General features: G+C 41.1%; 1 protein-coding gene across 1 annotated transcript in view; it reads left to right on the top strand.

Moving 5' to 3' along the window:
• Positions 1–11,998: 11,998 nt before the first annotated feature.
• The window catches only part of SRPK2 (SRSF protein kinase 2), a 133,489-nt gene continuing 132,666 nt past the window's right edge, over positions 11,999–12,821 (top strand). The window contains exons 1-2 of the mRNA XM_068994496.1: positions 11,999–12,086; positions 12,197–12,275. Coding sequence (XP_068850597.1) covers positions 12,071–12,086; positions 12,197–12,275 — 95 coding nt within the window. The 5' untranslated portion in view covers positions 11,999–12,070. The remainder of the gene's footprint in view (positions 12,087–12,196; positions 12,276–12,821) is intronic.

Below are 12,821 nucleotides of genomic sequence, written 5' to 3'. Positions count from 1 at the left end.
AATCCATGATTTGCTTTAAAGAACAAGATGGTGAATTCTGATTTTCTGCTTTAAGTCTAGATGGTTCACATAACTGACATAGAAACAGGTGTACTTTTGCAGCTAAGAATACCTACAAAAGATCTTTATTTATTTTACTTCAGATCTATTTGTACACACTGGTAAAAATATGAACAGATTTAGACGTTGGGAATAATGCAGTTCAGCTGGTCCATGAGAAAGTGAACAAGATGATCTTGAACTTGGTGCAAATGAGAAAGTATTATCTTAGAATCCTAACTTTGCAATTTTTCTTGCGTCTCTCAATCAGAACGAAGGCATAAGATTCAATGTCTCTTTTAAAACCTCTTACGTATAAATCACAATATGTTCATTAGCTGAAAATAATTTATCTGCAGATAGGTTCCATTAAAAATAAGACAATGCTGAACTATGAAACCACTACTGTGTTTCATGAGTAGTAAATCCAATGTAGGTTGGTTTTTGATAAATTTGTATTCTGTGTTCCTTACAACTTCCCACCATGATGCCGTCAAAATATTCTTCCAGTCTTTCTCTCTGCTTCCTGTACTTCCTTCCAATACCCTCAGCTCCCTTCTATATCTCAGATGCCTTCCCCCCACCTTGTAATTCTAGTAATTTGTACATGATTCTAGTCACTTGTACATCATTTGTACACCCTCTGCTTGCCTTTTCCCAGCTTGTTGCCTGGACCACAGTAGGAGAATGGGTTGACTCATTCAAATCCTGCCAAATAGAGTAGAAAGCTTCTCAGTTCTCCTTCATTTGCTGTCAAGAGACACATTAGTAGTGGCCATCCCTAGTGTCCTCACAGTAACTTTGAAACTTAATAACTGGCAGACTAACCCACTGCCAGCTTCATTTGAAATCAGGCAATTATTTAAAAATATATTAGAGGGAGACCAACTCTTCATACAAACCTTGTTTTCTTGGAAAATATGCTTAAAAATACCAATAGAAATACTACTAAAAATTAAAACAGGAATAAAAAACCAATTAAAGTAGTTTTATGGATGTTTCATGTGGATATTTTAATTAGCTTAGCACATAGGATTGCTTGCACTTAGTAGAAACAAATAATTTTCCACTTCAGGAAAAGAAATTAAGAAGGAGATTAAATGAGTTATGAGATGAATAAGTTATTTAGCATGAAACCTCTAAAAACATAACAAAAAATTTCTGGCTTTTCAAATGTTCTGGTGATAATATTTCTTGACATTTTAAAATTACTGTCTTGCGAGCTGTAGTACTTATTCAAACGAGAGCAATTTGATATATATCTCTGTTTAGGTTCTACACTTTTGGCCCTACAAAAGGATGATTTTCCAATTTAATTAAATGCTACTTGATTAAAAAACTGTGTCTGTGGTTAACTGAGTGTCTGTTCTTCATTAATAGATGTCTTTGTTGTATTGCTTAGGAAACAAACATAAATGCATAATGACAACAAACGGGATACTTTTCAGATAGATTTTTTGCAAAGTCTTTGGACATTGCAAACAGAAGTTGGGAGTTAGGGTACCATAACCTCTTTAGTTAAACTTTCCTTAGAAGATGAGTGTAGTAAAATTAGAGATGTTTAAAGTCAAAGTGCTTAAATACAGGGGGTGAATTGTTGCTATATACAAAGAGGAATGATTATCCAGAGGTCAAGCCAAGAAACCCCCCAAAAGGAACTCTTAAGAAACAGGAAATTAATGGTACACTACTTTAAGGAAAACAGGGAAAAAATCTAACGTGTTTATGCTCTTTTACTGTCTGCTGAGGAAGCATGATTAAGCAGTGATTAAATTTAGAAAAAAACCAGGTTTTTATACACACAGTATTCAACAAACACATTATTAATCTAAAACAGTCAAAACTTTCTCAAGTCCAGTCTAAACTGCAAAGTGTTGTGCTGCACAGTATAGCCAAACTCTGGTTCATTAGTTCCTCCAGATCAGAGACCATACCACAGCACAGTATAGCTGCTTTCTGGCCTCATGCCCAATTCTTATTCCACCCATGAAACCAGGTGGTGGACAAGGTCAAGCCTGGCTGGATTTCATTTCAGTGTAAGGCTGAGAAATAGCTGTGGATTCCTGAATTTCAGATTGACTCAGCGGTCTGCTGGCCAGTGAGACTGTAATGTATTGCTACATGGCAGAGTGTAATTCAAGGTCCAAGATCACAGATACCGTTCTCAGCTCTGTAGATCCTGAGTAACTACAGATTGTCCTAACAAATTTAAGCTAATTTTAACTAGTTGGCTTGCATTTATTCAGCAGTGTAGCCTGCTAATTTTCTAGGTTACTAGTTCATCAATTCACTAATTTAGCACAGAGTAACCACAGGTACCCAATAAAAAGCTGCTGCTATAGTACCCAGACTAGTTCATTTAGAGCTAACACAGACCTGCTTGTGTAAGTTGCACCTGGATCTTTGTCTGCAGAGGGCATTTAAAAAAATTCAGGAAGGCATGTTTGTTCCTGACAACAAAAAACTAAAATTACTATGATGCAACTCTGAACCATTTCTTCTCAGAGAGGGGAAAAGTTAAGATGATGTCCACTGATGTCCAAAAATAGGATGGGAGAGGAAGCATGGCTTATACTTTTATTCCTTTCAATCTCTTCCTGAAAAAGTCATATTCGGAAATGTTCTTGAGGTCCCCTGAGTCTAGTCTTATCTCCCTAGCTAAGCAGATAAAGTAACTTGATATCCATCCCACCTATTTAGTGGAGTGAACATCAATTGCAGCATGTGCACTGTGACATTATTCTGTGGCCTTGTACACTTCAAGACAACTTCTATTTCTGTCTGTCTGCTTACTCATTTTCCATGAGGGACCATATAGCAGTTTAAGTCCCTGTTTTCGCATTACTTTCTCCATTTCTGAACAGCTATTTCATTTAAACAATACAAAAAGAGAGTTCTGGGACAGCTGTGTCCAGGCTTGCTGTGAGCTAGCTGGAGACTTGCACAACCTTCTAGTGGTCCTCTAGGATGAGCACAGGAAAAAAGATAATTCAGGGTGCCAAACTCTTACAGATAAACACTTTTTGTAAGTTTGATAATGAAAGAATCAAGCAGGGAGTCATTCAGTGCCAGAAAAAGAAAATGAAGTACATCAGCTTGTCCATTCACATTGGACAGCTTTTGAGGCAGAACAATTTGTATCAGATTTTAGACTGGGGAAAAAAGGGCTGTACTGTAAGAAATTCCTGCAGCAGAGGTAGTGAAGTGGTAACTGAGATATGGAGCAGGTCTTAAAAACAACCAAATGGCCAGAGACCATGACATTACCAAAGGACAGACTGACATAGAAACAGAACTGATAACAGAGCCACTGCATAAAATGGATAGAATTACATCACCACAATATAACCTGTGCAGGTATTAATTAGTGTGGTGGATAACAGACGGCATAATATGACTGATCCTTTGGTTAAGAACAGGAGTTGTAACTTCTGCCTCCTTTTTCCCCTTGGGACCCTTATTCTATTGGGTAGGTGTACATAAAATCCAATATAAATTCCAACTGGTGAAAATTTACCTATGCAATTAACGATTTTCTCTAGGCATGGTTTAACTGGTAACTATTAAACTTACTCAAAGCTGGGATTAGATGCTTGGCGAGAACCAAGTGCCTGTATTTTTATCTACACCTGAATTCTATGAGTGTCACACAAGTACTAGCATTAAAGCACTGTTCCAGGGAGTGTCCATGCTAAGTCCCACTTGTTTGAAGTGAAGAAATAATTTTGTATTTCCTGCGTCTGATCTCTTGTCTCCTTTAGTTCACAGGATGCCTTCCAGCCGAAAAGATAAGAATCAGATTTATTTTTAGCTAGCCTTAGCATTATAATTCAGGATCCTTTTAATGTTCAACTGTGTATTTTCCTTGTTCTTGCTTGATGAGTCTTACAAATGACTGAAATATGAGGAAAATCACAGTAGTCAGTGAAATTGTTGTAGAGAACTCCCTGTATCTGTTCTACAGCTTACTGTCTCTCTCCATTCAGTGGTTTGCTGATTGCCCTCTAGACTAAAGTACTCTTCTGCCAGATACTGGGAAAAGTTGTTTTCTCTTCCAATCTAGTATCTCCAACTGATTAATATATTCTCATAGCACTGCTGTTTGAAACCTTAACTGGTAAACATCCCTTTTATCTGACAGCTTCAGTCCCTCAGCAAGGGCCTCCCTAACCATCACAATCTCTGTGTAAGGACGCATTAATATGAAATACTATAGGCTCTGTACACTGGCAGCATGGGATACAACTGTTTCTGAACAGAAAAAAGAGATGAAATGAAAGCACAGTAAGGACATAAAATATTAATTTAAGGCTCAGCATGATAAAAAGTGTTACAGGGTGACACTTTTTTTCCTTTCTTCTCTCTGTGGGCCAAATCAGATACACATTTGGTGAAAGGTACCCTTATCCAGCAACAATTAAAAAACCCCAACAAAACCAAAACAACAAAGATTCAAGGATAACTTGCTGCAAATAAACCTTGGACATGGGCCTAATGTGCATTTTGAGTTCTACTGAAAAAGAAGATGGAACAAAGTAGTTGCCAATAGTTTAGAGAACAACATGAAAGTTAAAAAACATATTACAAAATCAAGAGCAGTTTCTTGAGTTGCTCTTTCCCCTCATGTCCAATAAGCTGTAGCACCCACGTTTTTACCCTGTTGTATGTGATATACAGGGGACATGTATTTCACATAATCAGGTTCTTCAGCTGGTTAGGCAATTCCAGATTTTAAAGAGTAATAGCCAATCATTAACTCCTGAAATGAAAGACCATTTGGACATGTGTAATTCTTTTATATGAGGACTAGCCTGACTCTAGAGAAAAGGATAATAGTATGCTGGCAATGCAGACTTCCATTACAACGGAGATTGATTTCACTGCAAATAAGATTTTTGCATACTTTTTTTTATTTGCAGGTAAATTCCCAGTACTATTTCATACAGTACTTTAGTTTGTAACAGAATTCTTAATCTTGAACTATGTATTATTTTGGGGAAAAGAAAGGACAAGGAGCCTCATTCAAAAATTTGATCAGGGCAGATAAAGATCATAGTCTCTTAGAACTGTTTAGGTTAGAAAAGACCTTTAAGATCAAGTCCAACCATTGTTGTTATAACCAGAACAGCCTTAGATAAATTGGTATGTACAAAAAACCACCGACATCATCATATTTCCACATGGATTTCAACCACAGTTCAAAGGAAGAGACAGAAAAGGCACTCTATTCTCCTGGGTTTTCAATGATAAGAGGCATGCTGTGAGTGTATTGAGTTCACAGTATCATTTCTTGCTTCTGTTCCCATATAAATGGTCCAGTGCACTGTTCCACTGAATGCAAATAGTGCCAAGCATATTGGTAAACATGTTGATTTCGATGTATCCTACCATCAACTAATCAGATGCACATTCTACCACCATTTTGCAATTGTTTCTTGTCATTCTGCTTTTTCTGCAGTTTTCTGCAATTTTCTGCTTACTTTAAGAATAATGCATAAGTTAGGACAGAGGAGGAGGTTTTAGGAAATGGACTTATATGCCTATTGCAATTAGTGTTTGAAGAAAATAAAACCCCTTATTTTCAAAACAAGTTAAAGTCAGATATCTGAACAAAGAAGAAATCATTGTCCTACACTGGATTTCTTCCTGACTAGGAACTGATATAGCCACAATCCCTTAGTTTTGTGGTTTATCTGTACCAGGGCAGTCCAGCTAATAAGGCACTGAGGGTTCTGGAAAATGGGTAAAAATCTTGATGGCTCAGAAGTTACTGTAAATAGACAGACTTATTGTGTGAATATATTTTAACAGTGTAGTGATTTTAAAGGCCTGACTTAACAGTGCTATGAACACATACTCTTTGGTGACAATATTTACATTCTTAATGTTTATTATAATAGTTTGCAGCTCTGAAGGCAAAAGCATGTGAATTTTTCCTACCACAGTCATTTGTGTTACTACAATGAATGGCAAAGTAGGCGTAAAACATGATTAAATCAAACCCAAAAAATCAACCCCACGGAATTAATTTCCAAGAAACAATGCACAAGGCCAAATTGCAGTAGATTAATTCTCTGTGCTTTGAATGAACATAGCTGACTGTTTATAATATTTTCACTGTGACTTGATGTTACACATCTTATAGTAAGAGCACAGGGAATTTCCCATGCCTAGAGGTGGATAATCAGTCTTTCTTCAGTTCTTTGAAAATAATGAGGTTCATTCACGAGTGTTCTTTGTGAAGGCTAACAAGGTTTGCTAACAAGTTAAGCTATTCCTGCTTTTATTTTAACAACTAGCTGTAAGATTTTCTGCTTTTGAAAAAATCCATGTTGCTGTTTTACATGGTTTAGATATGTTATAGACCTATCCAGATGGAATGAAACTTGAAAGGCTAGTTCATACCAGTTATGAACCAGGCTGGTAATGCCTATGACTCTTGAAGCCGGCTGACATTTCACTTTGTAAGATCCAGTTACTGTTAACTTTGTAAAACTTTAATCATATGGAATGAAATATCCCATGCTGAGTGATGAAATAACTCATATTTTTTAAAGAATGCTGTTTTGATAATATGAAAAGAATCCTCAGCCACTTCTCAGAAATGCCCCTCTAGCCCAGTAGTTCCTTGGATTCAGTATGCAATCAAAACTAATTAAGCAAAAGATGCAATGTTCTGTGCATTAATGGCAAACAATAATATTCTGATAACTGTAGCTGCTAATGCACATTGCCTGTGTAACTGAGCCATCCTTTACCAAATGGTTGCTTCCTATTAAACAGGACAAGCTTACTCTGCTGTCAAGATGAAGCTCTGGAACTGTGTCCAGACAAACTTGTTTGGCCAGTGCTTCTTTACTGGCCATTCCCCTCACAAGTTTATTGCAGAATGCATTGTAATCTGGAAGTTTGTAAAGGAACACTGATCCTCACTGAGTGGCACTAGGGTAGTGGCTGTTAGTTTTCCAGAGGGTGTTGGCGAGGGCGTTGTAGCGAGGTCACACTGCAGGATGTGTGAAGAAAGGATGTTTGGGGTACTACTGACATAACATGGCATCATCCTACTAGTCAGCTGGTGTCTGATTTTTCTGAAGGCTGTGAAAACATCTTGCATCAAGTAGAAGAACAGGGGAGCTTAAAGGGAAGAAAGAAGCTTTATTCTTCTCGAGAAAATTAGTCCATTGCTTCCTCTTACATTAAGCTTAAGCTTACGGTTTGTCCCTTATTGTTTTTGTGATTATTGTTTGTGTAGTCCGAGTCAAGAGAAAGCGAAACAGGGTAAGCCCTACATCTGATTTCTAATGGATTCTCATCTCACTCGTTGGCAATCCCTACCTTTGAGTAGGAGGCTGAGATTCATAGAGAGGGGCCTTAATATCAAAGACGTGCCATTGAAATCCTTATGAAAATCTGGTTAAATTTGGGCAAATTATGAGACTTTGTAAACCAGCATTTTGCACATGTTGGAGACATATGAGAGTTTAATACTTAAGTCTGAAAATATTCCATGCTTGCTTAGCAGATAAATCTCTCACATGCACGACCAGACTGCATAGCTGCCAATCAGAAAGAAATAGTAGGACTGAGTCCAAAACACCACTGTATCACTGCTGAAAAACTTTCCCTATAATTGCTTGTGTTGAGGTTGAACAGAAAACTGAAAGCAGCTGCTAATCTTTCAGTGATCCCTTCTTCCCTTGCTGACCTCTAATCAGCATGAAGGAAGAAACCATCCAATTTAAACACAATTTCAAAAAAGACAGTGTATTTGAAAAAGGAGATGATGCAGGTCAAGACGAGAAGGGCAAGCTGGGTAAAGAGCTGGAAACCAGGGGTGGAGTCTAATGAAGAAATTTAAGACCAGGACCCAGGAAACTGGAGGTAGTTTAACTGAAGGGGTGTTTGGGAACCTGCTGGAAGTAATGGGGGAAGCTAGAATGAGTCATTCTGAAAACCTGAGTGCTTCAACACTAGAAGAAGTATTTTCATAAAAATATTGCCAGAGTCTGTTTTAATTCTATTTCAGATCTGAGTTAAGTCATGCCAGTTCATGCCCTATTTTAGAAAATATTCAATACATATCTGGGTTGATGCAGCTATTTCTGGGCATAGGTTAGTCTCTAATTTCATGCCGAATTGGTGTTAAACCGGTCTGCTTTGTTCTTTATGTCTTTCTTCTTTTATTAGTAATCCAAATTACATGATAAACAAGAGTTCTCTACCAATGTAAACTCTCTGTAGCTGGCATGCACTGTACCATTTAAAGATGAAGAAAATTAGTCAGGTGAGTCATGTAATTTGCTTTAGGAAGGGCACAATGAATCAGTGAATGAGCCAGGAATCTAAACTGAGGAATTTCTGACCTCCTGTTTTTTTTGGAAATCCCAACTCATGATTCCTGCTATTTTTTCTCCTAACACTACCGAGATAAAAAGCCTACTCTTCTTGTTTAATTTGTGCAATTCTCCTACTAATGTTAAGTGGTTATACTTAAGCACTGATGAGCCAGTAGTCTTGACCTTACAAGAAACTCAGCTTGTTAGTTACTGTTGCTTAATCCTTCCTATCTGTAGGTTTGTTGTCTGTGTTGCTCAAAACCAAGCTGGGAATTGTCCTTTGCTTTGTTTACATACTAGAGGAGGGAAAAAAACCACTTCGGTAGACAGAAAATTCTTCAAGTGAGCAAGAGAAAGACAGACTCATTGTTTGTATGCGTACTTGGGTGTGTCATACTAAAAGAAATTCAGAATGGGGGTGGGAACTGAAGGAACAAGAGACAACAATGAAAGGCGAGAGGATGAGAAGGCTAGACTTGCATATTAATGAGGGCTCGCCCGGTAATTGGGAATTTCCTTTCACTACATTTTTCTTTTTCCTTTTTCCACCACTTACCGTTCGGTTGGGTTTTTTTCTTCCTCTGCCTTATGTGTTATTTCATGTTTGTTCCATTCTGTGCAAGAGCAGTGTGAAGTTGGCTCATATCCTGATTTCTGAAAAGTGCAGAAATCAGGATATGAGCCTGTGCTACTGCACAGTGGGAAAAGCAGTGCTAAAAGGAACGGGTACAGAAATCAGGGCAAAATTTTCTAACATCCCTCTGCTGAAGAAAGAATTTTCAATTATTCTCAGAAGGATGACAGCATCATGTTTACAGGACTGCTGCTAGGTAACTTCTTATTCTGTACAAAATGAAAAGCTAATGTCTTCATGTGTTGAGAGGCATATTTCAAAGCTAGGTCAAAAGGAAAAACCAAACATCTGTGGATATCAGGTGACTACTCCAAACTATATTATAGGCAGGCAAAAAAATACCATTCCATATTTGATACTTAATTCTCCTTCTCTCCTGATGTTTGCACATAAGATCACCTAAATCTGCTGTTGTCCCTCCTTTCTGCATAGGTCATATCACCTGAACCTCACAGCACCTTTCCCAGAGTGAATGAGCTCTATGGTAATCCCTGCAACAAAACAGACATTTGTTCCCATAGTGTTCAGAGAGAGGCAGATACGTTATGTCTCAATCCACCTTTATGTTGTACACTGATTTTGCAAATGCTGCCTTTTGCTGGTTAGTCTGTCTTCTCTCTTGGCTCACCATTTCCATTAGAAAAAGACATCTATTTAAATAAAGATGGAAAATTTCCCTGAAATGAGTGGATTCAAATAAGCAGTCTAGATTCTTTCTTAAGCACATAAATAAAATTATTCTTGTAATTTTTTAAAAATTTCATTTACTATTTGTGTTCTCAGGGATTTAGCCTATTGAGTCTGAGGAATAGGGTGGGGGTTTTGTTTTTGGTTTTATTTTTCATTTTCTGAAATATATTTAGCCTCTACTGACCTTAATTTACTTTCCAGTCAGTTAATAGCACATGGTAATCCTCTATACATACATAGAGAGTCTCAGTGATTTTTCTGCACTTTTGCATGATCATTCTCTGACTCTTGGCAGGGTAGGGGAGGAAGAAAACAACAAAACCCTGAAAGAATACAGTCCCAAAATATGTTTCCACTAGAATTGAATGAAATTGTGTGTGTAGCATACACCCACCTGGTCCTAACAATTCCTTTCTCTGTGTGCTGGCAGATTGTTCCCTTGTCCTGATTATGTTGCTGACTTTATGCTCGTGAGGGAAATTCCTTCCTGACTCCTGATCTGGTGGATTTATAATCCTGTTGATGTAAGCAAAGCTCCCTGTACTTATCTAAGACCCAATTGTCTCATCAGTTCTACATATAAAACTCCTCTTAAAGTAAATAGAATGGCACACAAATTGCTGAAAAGATGATCGGGACCCTGGTATGGTTTCTGCTCTAGAACCATAGCCACAAGATAACTTTAATGCAGCACTGCCCTGAGAGAGAAAAAAAGCAAGTCTCACTGTTTTCTCCACCATCAGCTGCTTGTCTCTGTCATTCTCTACACAGGAACAAGTATTCATGCAGGCCCACAATTTACCCAATGAAGTTAAAATTAGCCTGGAAAAAATGAGTAAACACGTAACCTGCTTTTAAAACTTTTTATTATTAACTATTATTAGTTAATAATTAGTTAGTTACTAACTATTATTAGTTTTCACGCAACTAAACTTTCTCGGCAGAAAGCCTTCAAAATTTCAATAAAGCCTTCTGTTACCTAACCTATCCCACTGAACTAAAAGACTAACTACAGTAAGGGAGAAGCGTAACCTGCCAGTGTTGTGTATTACTGGTAGCAGTTTACACTGGAAATGTTTTTTTCCTGTGTACTTTTATGATGGAGGATGGGACACAGAAAATGTTTTGATTTAGAAATGCAGCTGGGATGCCTTATGAGAGCTGCAATTTAGAAACTTCATGGTCCTATTGTTTTCTGTTCACCAGGCTCTCTAGTCAGACAAAAAAAGCATTATACAGTGTAGTGCCTCCTTTTTGGGTTGTCTAGCTTTATCTTTCTGTGGCTCTCCCCTTCCTAAGCTGAACTAACCAGACCTCGGGATTCAATCTTCCGTCTAGATGAAATCTCAATGATCCAATTACTTAAGACCAGCAATTACTGCTAGTTCCCTTCACTCTCATAATGCCTTGACTGCAGCTGCTTTCAGGATCTTCATCCTTATGAATTCTTTGTGTGGCCATTTAGAGAGGTGGTTCTGCCTCAAATTTTAATGACCGTCCCGTTATCTTTCAGTTACTATGCCTTGGAATTCCAGTCCCATGTGAAGATAAGCCAGACCAAGCCTCACACTTAGACTGGAGCTTAGGATATTAACCAGATCATAGTTGGCCCCAGGCATTAAGGTAGAGATGGCACAAAATTTCAGTCATAACACTGCCAAGCATTTGAGCCATGCTGCGCACAGTAAGCAAGAAGGGACAGTGTTCAGGGGGTCATTACTATGCCAAATCTGAGCAGTGTCTGATACCATGGGCAACAAGATGCCGTTGGCAGGAAAAAACCAATTGCCAAGACTTGTCCGTCATGATAATCAAACAACTTAGTGAGAATCAGAATTAAGGAAATCTAATTTCCCTGGATTTGACCATGAGGTTAATTGGTTCTGGCGTCTCACCCCACAAAGGTTTCGGGACAAGCTAAAGCTCATCTCGCCCCAGCTGCTGCCGTGGAGAGAACATGACGCCTCTCTCCTCTGCCCCTTGCCACAGTTCCCAACGTGGCACAGCAACCGGGCGGATCGCTCCGCTACTCCAACCACGACCAAAACTTGGCAAAATTAATTCCGATTTCGCTCGACAGACCAACGAAGCTCCTAGACGGCGGCCGCGAGGCCGCTCCCGCCTCAGGTGCGCCCGCCCGCCGCCACCTGCCGCGCCCCGCCCCGCCCCGCCCGCGCCTTTCCGGCCGCGGCCCCGCCGGCGCGCCCGCGCCTGCGCATCGGCGGCGGCGGCGCGGGGCGGCGGTGCCGATGCTGCCGGACGGTGCCCGGCGCGCGGTCGTGGCTGGCGGCGGGGCCGGGAGCGGGGCCGGGAGCGGGGCCGGGCGAGCCGGGGAGCGGCGCGCCCGCCGAGCAGCGCGCGGCGCGGGGCGATGAACTCGCGGAAAGGTACCGCGCTGTGCCGCCGGGCGGGAGGGGAGCGGGGTGGGGGGGGGGTGCTGCGCGGCTGCCGCCGCCGCTGCTCACGCCGGCTCCCGTCTGTTCTCTTCTCCCGGCAGTGCTGGCCCTGCAGGCCCGCAGGCGGCGGCCCAAGCAGTCCGCGGCGGCCGGCAGGAGGGACAAGCACCTGGCGAAAAAGTGAGTACGGGGACCCCCGACCCGCCGGGACGGAGCCTCCCCCCGCGACCCCTCCGTTGTCTGTGCGTCCCTCGCGCGTCGCTCCCAGCGCCCCGTGACGCCCCTGCAGGCGGTCCCGGCTGCCCGGTCCCGCCGCCCGCGGGACACACGGCGGCTCCCTCGGCAGGGCACAGCACCCGCCCGGGCCCGGCCCTGCCACGGGGGATGTCGCCATCCCCAGCCCGGGTGCCGGGGTCAGCATCCTTCGGGCGGGGCCTCCCAGTGCCCCCGTGGGAACCCGCGCCAGGCACTCCGGCTGCCGGCCCTGAGAACCCCCGGTTTGTCGGGGATCTGCCCAGCCCACGTGTTCCTCTTGATTCTCTCTCCAGTTCGCTCATCTTTGTGGTCTCGTTTCTCAGTGCTTTCTGTTCCGAGGTTTCTTTCTGCAGCATTGTCCCATCTATAGACAGTCCTTTTCTCATCCTCTTCGGTACCATCAGGCTATTTCCCCTTCCCATATGTGTCTAATCGTCAGTGATGCTGATATCCGTATCTCTTTGGTTTAAG

Source organism: Aphelocoma coerulescens, chromosome 1A (assembly GCF_041296385.1).
Source record: "Aphelocoma coerulescens isolate FSJ_1873_10779 chromosome 1A, UR_Acoe_1.0, whole genome shotgun sequence".
In the NCBI taxonomy this organism is placed as follows: Eukaryota; Metazoa; Chordata; class Aves; order Passeriformes; family Corvidae; genus Aphelocoma; species Aphelocoma coerulescens.
This window is presented reverse-complemented; position numbering and strand designations above follow the sequence as displayed.